The sequence below is a fragment of the Hemiscyllium ocellatum genome, chromosome 5 (assembly GCF_020745735.1).
Source record: "Hemiscyllium ocellatum isolate sHemOce1 chromosome 5, sHemOce1.pat.X.cur, whole genome shotgun sequence".
NCBI classification, from domain to species: Eukaryota; Metazoa; Chordata; class Chondrichthyes; order Orectolobiformes; family Hemiscylliidae; genus Hemiscyllium; species Hemiscyllium ocellatum.
In genome coordinates, this window is record NC_083405.1 from 50,124,262 (window position 1) to 50,143,704 (window position 19,443).

Sequence of the window (19,443 nt, forward strand, 5' to 3'; positions counted from 1 at the left end):
ACACGGTGCTTCATATGTGGAACAAACTGCTAGACAAAGTGGTAAATGCAGATACAGTTACAGTATTTAAAAGACATTTGTCTGGATTCAGGAATGAGATAGAGGGATATGGGCCACCAACAAGCAGGACTACTTTAGTTTGGGAAGCTTGGTCAACACAGACAAGTTGGACCAAAGAATCTGTTTCTGTGCCGTCTGACTCTGAGTACACCTTCAACAACACTTGAAGCTTGACACCATTCAAAACAAAACATCCCCATGATTGGCACCACATTGAACATTCATACCCTTCACTACTGACACAAAATGGCAGCAACATGTGTTGTCTACAAGTCATACTGTAGTAGCTCACTGAGGCTTCTTTGATAATACTGTCCAAACCCACAGTCTCTACCCACCTCAAAGGATAGTTGCAGCAGATGCATAGGAACATCACCAGCTGTAAGTTCTACCAACTCATAGCTTGCCTGGGGTTAGGGGGTCTAAAATAGTCAGACCAGCCCTGCACCCATCAGCAGCTGCAACCCCTTGCCTCACATTCAATGACAAGCAGCAAGTATGTTTTCCAGTTTTATTGGATGTGCTCCCTCTGTCCTATACTTTCCTGCTATCTCTCAAACTTCAGTGAAGTACTTGTAGGCATAAATTTGACATAATTAGAGATTATAATGTGTGGATTTATGGGCTGCAACATATTTTCAAATGATGTGCAACAACAATCATTTCTGGAAAATTTTGACATAACTAATGAACTTTGATACTCTATAGATTATCAGAAACCCGGAATTATCAGATCAATGTCCAGATTCACTCCAACTACGGCCCCTGTTGTGATGACAACAGATGTCAGGAAGCCACACGCCCATCACTGGACTACAGTATATCAGACAACTGACAATAAATCTACAGGCTGGCTTCCCTCCATCATGTCCAGACAACCTTTACCAAGAGGAACTCCACCTTTGAAGAATAGAGATGCCCCTGTACTGATTTCCAAAGATGCTGCTGGAGGAGGCAATAAAGAAGAAGGAATTGATCCAAGGAGACGCCACATGAAAGGAGAAAGATATGTTCCAAAAATCCTTGGCCCATCATTGACTCAGCAAAGGCCTGTAATAAAATCACAGCCTTCTGGTGAAATTGTAACTACAGAAGACCTTTACATAGGTGATAAATTAACACCTGAACCAAAGATGGTCACATGTACAGACTCACCGTGTTTCTCTGGGGTTCCTTGTGAATCAACCCCTTCTGGAAACTTCAAGTGTGGACGGTGCCCTTTTGGCTATTTTGGTGATGGAGTCACATGCAAAGGTATTGTATTATTATTGGTACTACTCTAATTATGGCCAAGTAAATATTCAATTGTTACATATTTGGAAGCAAAATGAAGAAGAAACCCAAAGGGAACCTGTCATAAAATGTGCAGAACAATATACATTTATACAATATTAGAAAAGTCTGCTTTGGGAGCTAAAATATTTATTATTTATTGATAGTTTTACATGTTTTTAGCACAAGCTACTTTTGAGGTCTTGTGGTGCAATGAGTAGTCTTCCTGCCTGCTGAGATGAGACCCACCCCCAGATATTGATGGCCATTGATGGTGCATTTATAACGTGACCAAACAGTTTGAGAATGAATCTGCAAATCCAACACAGTAGACAGGAGAGATTCCTGGTCAGCATGTGAAAGGAAAAAAATATATAACTGGAGCCTCAACCATTACTATCCATAACACCAGACAACAATATACTTCTAAAACTATGTGCTGCCCCAGTAACTTAGATTTGCCACTGAACAGTGAAATACCAGAACACATTGTTTACAAAGACTTGTACATTGGGTAGCACAGTGACTCAGTGGTTAGCACTGCTGCCTCACAGTGCCAGGGACCCTTGTTCAATTTCAGCCTTGGGTAACTGTCTGGGTGGAGTTTACAAATTTATCCATGTTTGTGTGGGTTTCCTCTGGGTGCTCCAATTTCCTCCAACAGTCCAAAGATTTGCAGGTTAGGTAGATTGGTTGTGGTAAAAGAGGGGTTATGGGGAAGAGTGGTGTGCTCTTTGGAGAGTCAGTGCAGACTTAATGGACTTCCTTTTGCACTGTAGGGAATCTTGGATTCTTGTGTGAGTGAAAATAGGTTCTCTCTTAAAAGAAAGACTTTCACTGATATAGCACCTTCCACAACCTTAAAACTGCCCGATGTGAATTGCCTTAATTAATTACTTTTTAAATGTAGTCACTGTCAGGATATGAAAACGAAAATCAGCAGCCAACTTGCACACAACAATTCTTCTACAAGCAGTGACTTGAAAATGAGCAGATAATCTGTTTTGTGATTTTATTTGAGTGATAAATCATGGCTAGGGCCTAAGATATAATTGCCCTTCTCTTCAAAATAATGCCCTTTTATTAAACCAACATCTTAGAGAACAGGTGGAGGCTTTGGTTTGATAACTTATCCAGAATATAATACCAATAACACTGCAGCGCCTCTTCATTATTTTTAGCGCTGTACTGTCTGGAATGGGGTTGGAACTTTATGACAATAAATATAAGTTGTTGTTATGATACTGCTACCAATTGTGTCACTGCCAATAGAAAAGGAGATCGGGGTTGGATTCTGAGGTGAAAATGTGATTTCTCCTGCTGAGAAATAGAGAGCTAGAAAGGGACTTTACACAATATATCCATGTTAGGGAAAATGAAGAGGGACAGGCAAGAGGATAATTAAGCAGGCTTTCTGTGTGAATGATTTCAGTGTAAGTCTTGCATGCAAATATAACTTTTTTTCTTTGTGTGATAACCTTGTTTCTTGTGTTAAAAGAAATTTTGCGAATCTGTTCAGTGACTGACCATTAGGTTAACAAAACTGTGAAATTAGAACTTGCCATCTATCAAGCCATGTTTCACTCTGGGATGTGACTTGTCCAGTATTACCATAAGCTGGGATCATAACATTGCTTGGATGATAAAGATTGTGACATTTCCAATAATGACTTCTTCAGCTAATCTTTATAAATAGCATCATTGATAAGTAAAGGATAGGTGCCTGCAAACATCCAATTTTTATTCTACCAGCCACTTTGTAAGCTCATCTTTAAACCTGCCTGTTTTGATTCAGTATATGCCACAATCCTGACCTCTGAAGAGCACCAGTAAACTTCCACATTTTACGCAGCAGCAGTATTTATGGTTTTCCTAAGAGCTTGCTGAATTAATACCATATTTGACAAAAGCTCCCTTATTGAATCTACAACTTCACTCCATTCAAACCTGCAAAGTTGAAAAAGAAAGCTTAGTATTGAAACCAGTCAGAAGGCTCTGAATTCAACCATGTCATTCCAATTTGAAAGTGTCAAATCAGTTTTAAAACAACTAGTGTCAATAAAAAATGTTTTAGATTGCTTTATAAACCCAGGTGGTTCTCGGAGTGCCATATGGAAGGTAGCCAATTGTTCTAATCTAATCTGGCCTTTCCAATGACCCTTGTACCTTGAGACAAATTTCTAACATTTCAAAAAATATAACCCTGCTTTATTTTCTAAGAGCTCTTTTCGGTGAAAAGGTGAATATGGTGTCTTAATATGCCATTGAATCTCTCATTTTCTGCTTCTCTAACTATGTAGTCACATTATTCAATATTGAATGTTATGAAATTATTTTCTGCTTTGACAGCAATGTGTAGATATCCTTGTGGCAAGAATATGGAATGTTCTGCACCAAATACTTGCCGCTGTAAGCCTGGTTACACTGGATACAGCTGCCAAACTGGTAAGTATAGAGTTAATCTACGAATATTGAGAAGAGTTCGCTTAAGCTTTTGTTACTACTGGACTATATGGATTGAATCCCTAATTGTCAAAAAGAATGTCATGAATAGAGGGAAAATGTTAACCTTGCATGTTAGCGCTGAACTGTTCGTGAAAATAATCAACAGCAGGAATTTCACTCCATAGATGAAAATGTATGTGCAACTGTGTGTTCCTAGTACAGTGTATTGTAGGCAGATTAAAAATTAAAACTTCATAAAGGAAGTGGAGGATAAAAATAATTGGACTATGCTGGAACTGCACTCCTAAGGGTAGAACTCTTTTTGCAAGTTCATCCGAAAAGAGTTAAACGCAGAAAAGGGTGTAAAATAGCACAACAGAATAGGGTCCTGTCACTATGTCCTTGACTTGGACAATGGGGGTGGGCAATGTAGAGGTTTGATTATTTTGCTGGATCTCAGCCACTGTGGTGCTGATAATATTTTATGCAACTAGAAGGATATAATACCGTAAGACATCAGGGCAGAAGTAGGCGATTTAACTCACCATGTCTATTCTGCTATTCAATTCCACTTTGTCTTATCCATAAACTATAAGTATTATACAGATTGTACCATCAAAGCATTTAGAAATACATAAAATACTCAAACAAAGTCAGCATGACTTCATGATATGTTTGTGTCCCACTCCCTACCAAAACCACCTCCACAAACCAGCATAGCCCCTCAGTATTTGCCTGTTATTTTACTTTTGCTGCATAACTTTGTTGATGATTTGGCAAATATAATGCTCTCTTATTTTATTTAATCAAAGCTATATGTCGCCCTGACTGTAAAAATCATGGGAAATGCCTCCAACCTAATGTTTGTGATTGCCCACCTGGATATGGAGGATCAACCTGTGAAGAAGGTAATTTGAATACCACACTGATGTAAGAGGAATGCAATCACATTTCATTCTTGCAAATCTTGCATAGGTAAAATTTGCTTGTTCTAGTTTTACATTATGTGCCATTGATATAGTTTGAAGCAAAGGCCCAAAATCAAACTGAGTTCCTGAGCCCTGAATTTCTGCTGAGCTTTCTCAATCCAGCTTCATTGCTGCAGTGGAGCTTTAAGGAAATGGCGCTAACACCTGCTTTAAGACATCATGATATATCAGTGATTACTTATAATGGTCAGGTCTCATTCACAGCTGAGACCACTAGCTGTAGAAGGAGATGGAATTGATGACAAGACTCATAGTTTACAGCAAAGTTGAAGATAATAACTTTGACTTTCTCATATTTAGCCAGAGGGAATTGCAGCTCAGTGAAGACTGGTTGTCAGACAAACAATCTGACAGCACTGAAGCAGTGGAATGTTCGAGAGGTGGTAAAGATTTGTTGTCATCAGCAGACATGTGGATGCTGACTGCATGGCTGAGGATGATATTGCCAAGGGACAGAATGTCCATTAATTATGATAAAAGAATCAACAATGTTATAAACTGTGAAGTCTATTAAAATTACTGGAGCATCGAGACCTCTTCTGTATTGAAATATTTTCACAGAATTGGTTATAAAAAACAATTAAGCACCATTTCATTACACTGAAAACTACATAACTATTCTTCCTTCTGTTTAACATTGTCTTAATGAATCCAAATTAGTAGCTTTTATCCTATGGATAAGGTGTTATTTTCTGACAGTTTTAAAGATTTGGGGAGTTACAATAAAAATTACAACTTGCAATGTATTTACAGGTGGAGAAAGTGGTTTCTGTTTGCCCTAAAATAAGTAAGGTCATTGATCACAGGGCGAATAGAGTCACCGCTGGAAGTTGTTTTTGGCTTTAAGCATGCATAAAGTGTGTCAAGTAAGACGGCTTGAATTGTAATGATGGATGGAATTTGAATCCTGTCCCAGTGGTGAATGCCAAGTACCATGAGGCCCCTTCAAGCTCGTCGAGAGGGTGTGGAGTTGACTGCATGCTCCTGCCCTTCCGCCATCCCCACTCAACTAAGTTCAAGGTGGGAAGGCTTACAAGTGACCTGTTCACCCAGATGCCAACTGAGGTCATTAATGCCCAATTAAGGACATCCTCTGCATTAAAATAGCTCATGCAGAGGATTCGCTGAGCAAAGAGACCAAGAAGCAAATCTTGTCAGGTTTCCTTCCAGCAGAATAGGAGGCTTGCCTTGTTCAAAGGCACTCTGTGCCTCTTCAAATAATTCAGCATCAGGAAGAGGGTCCCACTGTAAGCCTGACTCTAATTCATTTATCTAAACCTTGCCTTCTCTCACAAGTGCTGCTGTCCCTGTGATCTCTTTAGTTACTTATCATTGTCCAGGGATCGCATTATCAGCTCAGTGAAAGTCCAAGTATAAAACTGGTCACAGACACATCTCCCAGTGGTGATGCCATGAACTGAGTGTGGCCAGCCTCTGATTGGTAACTCATGTATGCAGGGTTTACATCGTCCTTGGTGAAGGTTTACAAGTAAATCTGCCTTGGGGAGCCAGGAGTAATAGCAGAGTTCTGATGACAATTAGGGACTTAATTCTCTGGGGTTCTGAGTCATATCAGCTTTGGTGGTAGATCTCACCTTTCCCCATCTGCTCTGATAAAATTCCTCCAAATGTGTTTTATGAGATAATTAGAGCATTTTAAATTAAGGTGGTGAACAGTTTGATGCAATATATCCTCTGTCGGTAATAGATGAGCAGTATCAATTAAGATATACACAAGCAAAATACTTTAATGATCAGAATGAATCAGTGCAGGCTCCTTGGTTGACCTTATGGGTGAAAACATTTCAAACATGTGGTGCAATAAGTGATTTTGTGATCCAATATGAAGGATGGAAAAATCAGTCCAAGTTCATGTTTGTTGTCTATCACCTCTGACTGGAAAATGTGTTAAACATTTGGTAAATTTCCAAGTCTTAAACTGATGGTCTTTGGAGATACTGAACAGATGTTTGCTATTCATAGTGTAACACGGCAGTCAGTGAAGAGGAGGAGAGATCTCCCTGTTAAGCGCAAGTTTATCACACAATTTTTTCCTTGATCTCTTATGGCTGAAGTAAGCACTTCTATTCCATGCCATAGGAAGTAGAACATAAAAGCACGGTTGTTTGGATTCAGTTTATACTGCAATGGGAATTTGCCATCATTGAAGAAAGAGATAAAAGACTAAGTGCTCTTGGTGCTGCTTAAAGCACATCCCAAATGAAGTTCTCATATTGAGCGATGATGTTTGATTGCAGTTTACTGTGAGCCGGCATGTCAACATGGAGGAACCTGTTTGGTTCGAAATCTCTGCACCTGTCCCTATGGTTTTGTTGGACCACGTTGTGAAACAAGTAAGAGGATTTTACTACAATTCCAAAGTATTCTGGCTTTTAGTTTTTTGCCACTCCAATCTGTAGATTTTTATTGCTAACAAAAAGGATGGAAGGATAAGTTTATTGACACATCAATAAGTCAGTGGACACAATGTGCTGTAACCATTCTATATTTCTTTATTTCCATTGAGTCCAACATGGCAAATAAAACCTGAAAGAACAGCAGATGTTGTAAACCAAAGATAAAAGCAGAAATTGCTGGAAAAGCTCAGCAGGTCTGGCAGCATCTCTGGAGAGAAGTTAGAGTTAATGGTTCAGGTCAAGTGACCCTTCCTTATAACTGTTCTGAGAAAGGGTCAAAATGTTAACCCTGGTTTCTCTGCGCAGCTACTGCCTGAGCTGCTGAACCTTTCCAGCAATTTCTGTTTTTGCATCCAGCGTAGAAGTAGTTGGTCCAGAATGTAGAAAGGAATAAAATAGGTTGGCAGTTATTGAAGCGGTGTTTGTGCAGTGTGTCCAGGAAGCTTTTCTAACTCAGTATGTAGATTGTCTGACCAGAGGGGAGGCCATATTGGATTTGGTACTTGGTAACGAATCGGGACAAGTGATGGGCTTGTTAGTGGGTGAGCATTTTGGTGATGGTGACCACAAATCTGTGACTTTCACCTTGGTTATGGAGAGAGATAGGTGCGTGCAACAGGATAGGTTTTACAATTGGGGGAAAGGGTAAATACGATGCTGCAAGACAGGATCTGAGGAGCATAAGTTAGGAGCATAGGCTGTCAGGGAAGGATGTCATTGAAATGTGGAACTTTTTTCAAGGAACAGATACGACGTGTCCTTGATATGTATATACCTGCCAGGCATGAAAGAGATGGTCGTGTGAGGGAACATTGGTTGTCGAGGGAGGTTGAATGTCTAGTAAAGAGGATGCTCTTAAATAAGGTTGAGGAAACAAGGTTCAGACAGAGCATTGGAGGGATACAGGATAGCCAGGAGGGAGCTGAAGAAAGGGATTAGGAGCGCTAAGTGAGGGCATGAAAAATCAAGGATAACCCCGAGGCCTTTTTTGCGTATGTGAGAAACATAAGAATAACGAAAACGAGGGTAGGTCCGATCAAGGATAGTAGTGGGAGACTGTGTATTGAGTCGGGAGAGATAGGAGAGATTGAATGAGTACTTTTCTTCAGTATTTACAAATGAGAGGGACCGTATTGTTGAAAAGAAGAGTATGAAACAGACTGGTAAGCTAGAGGAGATATTTGTTAGGAAGGAAGATGTGTTGGGCATTTTGAAAAACTTGAGGATAGATATCCTGGGCCTGACGGGATATACCCTAGGATTATGTGGGATGCAAGAGAGGAAATTGCAGAGCCGTTGGCAATGATCTTTAGTCTTCACTGTCAATGGGGGTGGTACCAGGGGACTGGAGAGTGGCAAATGTTGTGCCCCTGTTCAAAAAAGGGAATAGGGATAACTCCGTGAATTACAGGCCAGTTAGTCTTATTTCGGTGGTAGGCAAAGTAATGGAAAGGGTACTGAGGGATAGGATTTATGAGTATCTGGAAAGACACTGCTTGATTAGGGAAAGCCAGCATGGATTTGTGAGGGGTAGGTATTGCCTTACAAGTCTTATTGAATTCTTTGAGGAGGTGACCAACATGTGGATGAGGGTAGAGCAGTGGATGTAGTGTACATGGATTTTAGTAAGGCATTTGATAAGGTTCCCCATGGTAGGCTTATGCAGAAAGTCAGGAGGCTAACCGGTCGAAGTCAGAGAGTGATGGTAGATGGTAAATATTCAGCCTGGAGCCCAGTTACAAGTGGAGTTCCGCAGGAATCAGTTCTGGGTCTTCTGCTGTTTGTAATTTTTATTAATGACTTCGAAGAGGGAGTCAAGGATTGGTCAGTAAATTTGCAGATAATACGAAGATTGGTGGAGTTGTGGATAGTGAGGAGGGCTGTTGTTGGCTGCAAAGGGACTTAGATATGATGCAGAGCTGGGCTGAGGAGTGGCAGATGGAGTTCAACCCTGTCAAGTGTGAGGTTGCCCATTTTGAAAGGACAAATAAGAATGCGGAATACAGGGTTAACGGTAGGGTTCTTAGTAAGGTGGAGGAGCAGAGGGATCTTGGGGGTTCGATGTTCATAGCTCTTTGAAAGTTGCCACTCAGGTGGAGCTTGTAAGAAGGCCCAAGGTGTATTCGCGTTCATTAGCAGAGGGATTGAATTCAAGAGTCGTGAGGTGATGTTGCAGCTGCACAGAACCTTGGTAAGGCCACATTTGGAGTACTGTGTGCAGTTCTGGTCGCCTGACTTTAGGAAAGATATGGAAGCTTTGGAGAGGGTGCAGAGGACATTTACCAGGATGTTGCCTGGAATGGAAAATAGGTCGTACAAGGATAGATTGAGAGTGCTAGGCCTTTTCTCATTGGAAGGCCGAACGATGAGGGGTGACTTGATACAGGTTTATAAGACGATTAGGGAAATAGATAGAGTAGACAGTCAGAGACTTTTTCCCCGGGTACAACAGAGTGTTACAAGGGGACATAAATTTAAGGTGAAGGGTGGAGGGTATGGGGGGATGTCAGGGGTAGGTTCTTTACCCAGAGAGTGGTGGGGGCATGGAATGCGCTGCCTGTGGGAGTGGCAGAGTCAGAATCATTGGTGACCTTTAAGCGGCAATTGGATTAGGTACATGGATAGGTGCTTAAGCTAGGACAAATGTTCGGCACAACGTCATGGACCGAAGGGCCTGTTCTGTGCTGTCTTGTTCTATGTTCTATGTTCTTAATCGATAATTGGCAACATTGAAAGGATTTGCTTGGGGTGATGGAACTGTCTAGTTAAAGGTATTGATGAACCAGATTGGGAACTGTGTTATTCTGTATAATAGTGTATTGTTAATGTAAAACTTATCTTGTGATATTAATAAGGTTTATCATTGTAAACAATTGCAATCTGATCAAACGAAGAGAGACCAGGCAGATTGGGAAGTTGAGCTAAGAAAGGGCAAATGAAATACAATACAAATATTGAAGAATAGATATTGTGACTAAATGTTATTAGATCATATGACATAGCACATAGAATTTGTTGGCGAACAGATCATTGAAGGAACCCACACTATGTGTGGTATTAGTGAAGAAAGCAAATTAAATCTTGCATAAGCTGTGCAAGGAATAGATCACAAATCACTAGACATGACACTGAGCATATAATGTGCATTGGTCCATCCCTATTTCGATAATTTTATTAAATTCTAGCTGGCATCATAACATTAGCAACTGTGCCACAAAAGGCTGTGTCTGGTTTCAGATACTTTTATCAGGAAAAGAAAGTACAAAGCTGAAGTTGTTTAATACCTGATGAGGAGGTTGACAATGAATCTTTTTTTTCTGACAACTTGCAAAAGCTTTTAAATGTTTAGAGATGTTCAGTTTACCAAGAAAGATTATGAAAAGATTGGACACTCTGGGAGCAGGAAACATGTTTCCGCTGATGGGTGAGTGCCGAACCAGAGGACACAGCTTAAAAATACGGGGTAGACCATTTAGGACAGAGATGACGAGAAACTTCTTCACCCAGAGAATGATGGCTGTGTGGAATGCTCTGCCCCAGAAGGCAGTGGAGGCCAGTCTCTGGATTCATTTAAGAAAGAGTTGGATAGAGCTCTCAAAGATAGTGGAATCAAGGGTTATGGAGATAAGGCAGGAAGCAGATACTGATTAGGAATGATCAACTATGATCATATTGAATGGCGGTGCAGGCTTGAAGGGCTGTATGGCCTACTCCTGCATCTATTGTCTATTGTCTAAACTGACAAGTATATACCAATAAAACTAACAAATAGTTCTGTTTAGTATCTTTAAATATAATTTTCAGTTACTTAAAATCAGATTACTCGCAGGACATTTTCTTATTTAAAATGTGATTCAACCCATTTTCCATTTTATTGGTAAAACATAACCAGATTACACCTCTTAAATATATCAAAGAATTTTGTTTGAATAAAAAGCTTTAAAAAATAGGTTCAAAAAGCTGCCAAGTTGTTCTCGTTAATGGCAAATGTTATGCTTGTAATTACATTTGCATGAGTGGAAACCAAAATCATCACTTCACTTTGAAAACCATCACAATTTGGTGCTTAGCTTATCAATCACATCTGAAGTGGAAGTTCTACTCCTTTGTACTTTCCATTAGAAGTAAGGCACACTGATTCAGCATTAGGGTTGGAAAATGCATGTCGAATCAACATAAGTCATACTGTAATGTTAAAAAAAGCAAACTGCTGTGACTAACCCAAGCCATTGCATGGCAATTAGAATTAATTGAAGGTAGTTGTTAGTGTTGAAAATTGTGTAATTTGAAGTTTCTGTTGAGTTTGTAGCAAATAATCTAAAGCTGTAAACCAGTAAGCATTTAATCATTATTTAATAATTATATCATCTGATGTGTTATATAAATGATTGTAAAAAATGTTCACTTCTTTAAAGACTCATTTTAAATTATACCTTTTAGAAAAACTATTATCCTTTTTTCTATTATATCCATACCCATAGTGGTATGTAATAGACACTGTGAAAATGGAGGTGAATGTGTCTCTCCGGATGTTTGCCTCTGCACATCTGGCTGGAATGGTCCCACATGTAACACAGGTAAGGAACATAATCATCTATGTCATTAATTTTTCTTCATTTCCTTTTCCTTTATGTTGTATAGTACACAAACTTGATTTCATCTTACATTGATTTCATCTTTCAAACTTGCAGATATAGTCTGAATTTATTCGTGGAATACTGCATTTCTTAATAAGTACTGTATGTAGCATTAATTGATTCAGATTGCAGGCTCCATGACAACAATGATGGTTTACAGCATGAATCCCTAATGACTTGTTTATTTTGCTTAATCACCTGCAGTGGAGTGACATGGATGTTTATTTTGCTGGAGGGTCATTTTTTAAAAGTCTTTCAAGTGTTCAATCTTTACCTTTAATTTCTTTTAAAGTGGGATGAAGTCCACAGCAGTACTTTCATTTAAATACTTTCTGGAATTTAAAATAACAGAATTATTTCATAAAGTGATCTAAAGCCACACAAACACACAGAAATGATCTTAAATAAACATATGGGACAAACTATTGAGTATTTGTGAGCTTCACTGGATGGGCTTTATTTGGAGGTTCAATATCTGTATAATGGACAATCTATTATGAAATCTTGAGGAAAATTTATCTTCCCTGCTACTAAATGCTTTAAATTGCTTCTCATGACTCCTCTTATTTGTCTTAACGTGTTGAATTTTCTCTCAGCTGTGTGCAATCCTGTATGTCTAAACGGTGGGAGGTGTATCAGACCCAGCATCTGCATGTGTCCGAATGGATTTTTTGGATCACAGTGCCAAAACGGTAATATTTTAGAAACTGCAGCCACTCTCGCAATATTTTGGATGTAAAACATAAGTAGATGATGTTGAGTGAAAGCATAATAAACAACTTGACTTTTTTTTCACCAGCTATAAAACAAGAACTAGAATAGAAACAATTTACTGGATTATATACAAGCTATATTAGGTGGTAAAATAATGCAGAAAATTAGATGGTAACATTGGTATTAAACAGAAGACTAAAATGTATTTAATGCAAACTAAAATAATTTTGACTGAGACTGCAGAGCTATGGCATCGTAGTTTAGATTTCCAAAGCTAAATAAAACAAGGTCAAAATAATATTTTGCCAATATTCCAGTTCTCAAGCAAGTGTTTGACAAGTATATTTTACACTTTCTCTTGTGCATGGGAACACTGGAGGTAAACTACGTCCTGAAGCTTGAGAGGAAAATACTTAAAAAGCAAAGGATTATCAATGAAATAATGAGATTCACAGAGAAGATAATGCTAATTATCGGTGTTTTGAAGAGGTTAAAAGAACTTGAGAAATACAGCACAATGTGGAGGGAAAACTAGTAGATATATTACGTATATCAGTGATAAAGGAATTATTATGAATTTTAAAAATTGCAAATAAAAACAAAATACCACAGATGCTGAAAATTTCATCTGTGGGGAGGAAACACAGTTACCTGTTCTGAAGAAGAGTCATATTGGACGTGAAACGTTAACTCTGTTTTGCTCTCCACAAATGCTGCCAGATCTATTCAATTTCCCTAGCACTTTGTTTTTGTAGTTTTGGAAGAAAGTTTCAGGAATTGTACAAAAGAATTGGAAGGTTGTACATGTTGTGCTTCAGGAAGAAAAAATAAGCTGCAATTTTTACGTCACACTTCCAACATCTTCCATAATTTTGTTTGTGATTATTTGAGCGTGACAGTGTAAAACACAAAAATGCTAAGCTTTACAAAAGAAATTGGTCACTTCTTTAAAGACTCATTTTGAATTATACCTTTTAGTTAAATTCTTACACATTTCTCTATTATGTCTATACCCATAGTTCTCAGCATTTCTAAAAATCTAAGAGCAATAATCTGGATAAGAAGAGCATTACAGCCCTGACAGAAACTTGGCCTCTACTCACCAGGGCAATGGGACGTAACTAGACACAGCAATTTTAGAAGATTTTCCTTTTTTAATAATGGACATGATTTACGCCATAGAGGGGAACAATTTTACTGCTGGGTATGGCCAAATCAAACCTTTCTGGATATAGTTAAAAATGATAGTGTATTTTTGGGAGTACGTTGAAAATGAAGCAAAACTTAGGTTATAAGCAGTTCAGAAAAGTTTGCAGCAGTTGTAATTAGGGGAAGTTTAACTATCCTAAAGTGTGTCGGGAAAAAGTACAAAAAGGAGAGACCTGCTCAATACGTATTCAGGATTTTTGTTTGAGTTTGTGTGTAAGGATCTGGTGCTAAATCTCTTTCTAAGAAAGAAACAGGATAACTAGGTTATGAGTAAGTGCTAGAAAAGGTGGGAAATAATGGCTATATTAGGGACATCTTAAAAAGAAAAGAGCAGTAGAAGGTAAAGGTATTGGACTGGAAAAGGACAAATCCAGATTAAGTTATTCAAGGAAATGGTAGGTAAAACGACCGAAAAATAGTAGGTGTTAGTTTAAAAGAGACATGTAGGTTCGGCTCAAATAATTACATACTAGAAATAAAAGAAGAATATCATAGGCTAAGGCTGTACAAGAAGTAGAAAATTTAGAGCAAATTTTATTTTTAAAAAGTGTATACAACTTTTTTTTAAAGAAAGAGGATTATACCAAGAAAGAGAATATGAAAAAGGTTTAGCAAGACTAATTATGAAGTAATCAATTCAGACAAAAAAGAGAGATTTTAATGAACATCAAGTGAATTGACTAGCATGAAGAAAGGGATAGTTAAACAAGGGTTAGAACACAATGATAAAATGGACTATCTTGTGCTTAAAGGTTTATGAATGATAATGATTATTGTTTGGAGGACCAGTTTTTATTGGCGTAGGTAGTGCTGAAGGAACAGTAGAACTGTTCAAGGAGCACTAGAAAGTGCATGACTGGAGTTATAAATTATAAAACAAAACTGTCCTAAAATATGAATAGAATAAAAAGCAAATGTTACCAGGTCTGATGATACCCATCCCAGAATGGGAAAACAGTAAATAACGTGCTCACTGAGTTACTAATCATAGTTTTCCAATGATTAGTGCAAATAAAGGATTCCCAATTGGCAAATGTTGCACATCTAATCAAAAAGAAGAAATGAGTAAGCCAGAAAATTATAGACCAGTTAGTCTTGTCTACGTTGTAGTTAAATCTCTTGGGTTTGTTTCATGGGTCTGTTTACCATTGAGGAACTCCACCCCTTGGAAAGGACAAAGCACTAAATTGTAATGAATAATTCAAGATAAAAGACTAGCACTGAGACAAAAATGAATATATTTCCTGTGCTATAATTTCAAAACAAAATTAGAGTTAATAGTTATGGTGAGAGAGCTATCATTATTTATAGAGTATTAAGCTAAATTTCATCCTTTCATGTTAATATTTCCAAAGTTCTGTAAATTCATGTTGGAATATATGGTCACGTTTTATAGAACTGAAAGAAAATGTCAGTAGAATCCAAAGCTAATCAATTTTTGTCAGCAGTGGAATTCCTCAAAGCACATATGGGATAACTCATTAAAGGACATTCCAGGGTAGTAATATCACAGACACTCTGATAGGGTGAAAATAGGGTGATTATGTCTGCAGCAGGGAAAAGCCAGAAATCTGTTTGCGCCATTCTTTATTAATGCTTTATTCTTATTTGGTGGCACTAAATGTTTTAGATAATTACAAGGCTTTGTTGTATTACCAAATAAAATTGTTTCAAATATTTTACTTTCATTAGCAATTTGCAATCCTCCTTGCAAGAATGGTGGACATTGTATGAGAAATAACGTCTGCTCCTGTCCAGATGGCTACACAGGAAAAAGATGTCAGAAAAGTAAGAGCCATCTTTAAAATATAAATCCATTCAAGTAATCCAATATAATCTCTGATTCCATTTATTTAAACAATAGCATAACAGCTCCGGAGTTCCATGTATTTAAAATAAATTGGCATGAAGTTTTAAAAGAAAATCTGGAATGGGGGAAATTGTAAAGATTTCTCAAATAAAAAACACTGAATTTGGAATCATTTCAGATTTATAAGAACTGAATTACATTTATATAGCTGCACTATTTTACACATTTCCAAACAAATCTTTTCCACCTTGGTTTTACTTAAAGAATGTATTTTATCTGGATGTTTTTACATCTTCATCCTTCATCATGTTTGTTATCTTGCTGGACTCACTTGACAACACTTACTTATACGAGCAATATCAGGAGTTGACCGCCATTATACCTGATAGTTGTGAAGTTCTAATAAAGTTGCTGCCTTGCAGACAGGGAGGGAAGGAGAAAGAGAACTTGGTATCCAATAATTGTCCTTTCATACTTTGACAGCAGAAGTATTTATTTTATTTATTCATAGTATGTAGGCATCACCAGAAAGGCCAACATCTGGTGCTTATCTCTAATTGCCCTTGAACTGGGTGGCTCAAGGCAGTTAAGAGTCAGTCACATTGTTATCAGTCTGGAATCTCATGTAACTCATAGTGTCTTCTTAACAGTATCCCACACTGAGGCATATTCACTGAGGCACCTTCAAGTTAAACACACATTGTCTGATGAAAGAGCAGACTATAGTCCACAGGAATTATGGTGACTTTCACTTCACTTCACTTTACCCAACCTGATTGCAGCTTTCCTTCCCTGAATGAACTAAATAGGTTTTTAGAATATTCCATGATAGTTTCAAGATCACCATTACTGAGACAAGCTTTCAATCCTAGACTGTCCAATTGATTCTAAATTACTCCAGCTGCTGTAGTGTGATTTGAAACTATATCCCTGTCAGTAGGACTCGGGATTAATAATGATATTACCCATCACACCACCATCTCTCCTACTCTTATATTCTTTTGGCAGTATCCTATCTTCTAGCCTACACAAACTGGGATTTGATTCTGTTTTAAAGCAGCACTCTGGGCCTCTGACATACTCATCCAGTAACATTACCATTCAACCATCATCTCTCCCAACCACTGCCAGAGCCTCACCTGACACCATTCACTCAGCTAGTCACATAGCACAGATTCCAGTTATGTTGGGCTAAGCACTGCACTGAAACATTTTTGATTAAGCGCAATGATTAGTGTAATTGCAAGCATTATTGTAATATGTATGTGATGTTTTTATACAACTCTCTTGGGTGGAAATTTATGGTAGTTGAGCCTATAGGCTGAATAAGTTAATCATTTGTTAAGAACCAAGTATTTTTCATAGACCAAAATAAAAAGGATGAAAAATGAAGTTGACTATAAAAGTAGAATTGTTCATTTGTTCATAAAAATTTTTACCAAGAGACCTTTGTTGATTCATTTCTATAGTATATTTTTAGCCTGAATGTGTATCAGGAAGCATCTGGCTGGAAAGGTATGTGTATGTTAAAGAGAATAAATTACTATATGTTTGCATTTTTCATGCAACAAATGTGTTTTGAGCTCTATTGTACTACTTGTGATTGCTACATGTAAGTTAACAAGAGTTATGCTGTTATTGGGGGGGTGGGGGGGGGGGGGGTAGGGGGAGCATGGGGAGGGAGGGAGGTTATTGGTGAATTTATTAACCATCCCAATCAGGGAAGCTGACAAAAGATCATAAGAAATAAGCGTAGAATTATAAACTAGGTTGTTCAGATAGATAGGAGAAAGTGAAGCTTGCAGATGCTGGAGATCAGAGTCGAGAGAGTGTGGTGCTGGAAAGACACAGTAGGTCCTGCAGCATCTGAGGAGCAGGAGAATCGACATTTCAGGCAGGAGCCCTTCATCAGGATTGGTGAAGAGCTTCTGCCTGAAACGTCAGTTCTTCTGCTCATTGGATGCTGCAAGACATCTATCTGTTCAGATAGATATGCTGGTGGATATGAAGGCAATCACATACTAGCTCTGAAAGGCCCTCATCAAGATATAACTGCTGGGCTCAGGGAACCTGATTACCTGCAGTTAAAGTTGGACAGCACGATTGGTCAGCACTAAGGACCTGGGTTTGACTTCAGCTTTGGCGTCTGTGTGGAGTTTGCATGTTCTCCCCGTGTCTGTCTGGATTTGTGCCGAATACTCCAGTTTCCTCCCATAGTCCAATGATGTGTAGGTTAAGTGGTTTGATCATGCTAAATTACCCTTTGCATCCGGAGATGCGCAGGCTAGGTGAATTATCCCTGGTAAATGTGGGGTTATGGAAGGAGGGTAGGGGGAGCTGGGTCTGGGTGGAATGCTCTTTGGTGGGTTAGTGCAGACCTGATGAGCAGAATGATCTTCATCCGCACTGTAGGGGTTCTCTGATTCTGTGGATTCACACTTGCAGCTTTCTCATACTTAAAATGCCTAACTGTCTTTTAGTGCAGGTTGCTGGTCCACTAATCTTTGTCTCAATTGAAGTTCACACAGTGCATTAGAATTTGGGTCAGAATTGTAAATTTTGAGACCTCCCCCACACCCCTCACTGGCATAAACCCTTTTTGAGGTAAAAAATGGTCCAAAGTTTGCTATGTGGTATCTTCAATCACCTCTTTCCTTTCACTCCCAACACGCCCCCACCCCCACTGTTATAACTCCCCCGGCCTCTACCTGTAAAAGATCCAAGTTTACCCCTACTCGTTTTTTTTATTGCACACAAGAGTTTTGACAATATGTTTTCATGTCTCTAATTAGATTGCTGTCTTGTTTTTTTCCTTTTCTTTATAAATTGCTTCATTATCCTTTGCTCAATTTTAAAACCTTCCTAATCCTCAGACTTACTATGATTTTTGGCAATTTTTTAAAATTGTGTGTGTGTGTGTGTGTGTGTGTGTGTGTGTGTGTGTTAGTGTTAGTGTTAATCATGGTTGCACTAGATTTCCTATGGAATGTGTTATTCCTTGAACTTAGTTTCATAATTAGTAATGAACATATTTATTGGATTTTGCTATTGTTTATCTGTCATCATTTCTTTGTATTTAATGTCCCAATTTGCCTTGTACTAATTTAAAACCCTAGATTTATACTTAACTAAATCACTTTAAATTTATTATCAAATATTATGATCGTTCTTTCACAGAGGCAAGAGTATTAATAAACTGGTTCTAAAATTGCATTTTTCCTCGTTAGTCTCCTTGGTCAAAATCTCAAAGAACGATCTTGAATGCACTACCTTTAATAGACTGCTTAGCAGCATCAATTGACTATATTGTGTTTTTCTGCATACTCGCATCTTTTCCCGCTTACCTAATCCGACCCAATTTGTATAATTTTCTTTGAGTGTCCACACTCTCTGTACCACTGACTCTGGATTACGTCTTTTGTTTCTCACCCTCCTCACAATCAGATATTGATAGTTTAGTTTGATATGCTGAATTTTATGACATGGTTTGGTAGCCTGATATTAAGGTATAAGTTGGTTCCCAAGACCAAAGTTGCTGGCCGAGAAACCTGCCCTGCCAATGTATCACATACGACATCCTAATAGATAATCTGTGGACCAGCTGTCAATTCAGAATAACAGAGGCTCGCATCACTACAGCCTCTGCAATGCCACCAAAAGGGGTGGTTAATGCTCAGGTACACAGAAGATCTCAGCAGCTAGACACATTTAATTTTTAAAAAAGTTTTAAAATTTCACAATGTCAAGAGGCTGCAGGTGCTGCCCCCTCCCAACCCCAATTTGAGTCCTTTTTGAGACCCCCTCTCAGTGGGAGGTGTCCCCATTTAGCTGACAGACTCCCTCCTCAGCAAGGGAATTGTTCCACCATTGGTTACATGCCAATGACAAAT

At 38.4% G+C, this 19,443-nt stretch overlaps 1 protein-coding gene across 1 annotated transcript in view; it reads left to right on the forward strand.

Annotated features, from left to right (window-relative positions):
- Nucleotides 1-19,443, forward strand: part of vwde (von Willebrand factor D and EGF domains) — a 298,923-nt gene that overhangs the window by 272,341 nt on the left and 7,139 nt on the right. Inside the window, exons 21-27 of the mRNA XM_060825309.1 lie at nucleotides 769-1,314; nucleotides 3,682-3,777; nucleotides 4,590-4,685; nucleotides 7,025-7,120; nucleotides 11,665-11,760; nucleotides 12,417-12,512; nucleotides 15,436-15,531. Coding sequence (XP_060681292.1) covers nucleotides 769-1,314; nucleotides 3,682-3,777; nucleotides 4,590-4,685; nucleotides 7,025-7,120; nucleotides 11,665-11,760; nucleotides 12,417-12,512; nucleotides 15,436-15,531 — 1,122 coding nt within the window. The remainder of the gene's footprint in view (nucleotides 1-768; nucleotides 1,315-3,681; nucleotides 3,778-4,589; nucleotides 4,686-7,024; nucleotides 7,121-11,664; nucleotides 11,761-12,416; nucleotides 12,513-15,435; nucleotides 15,532-19,443) is intronic.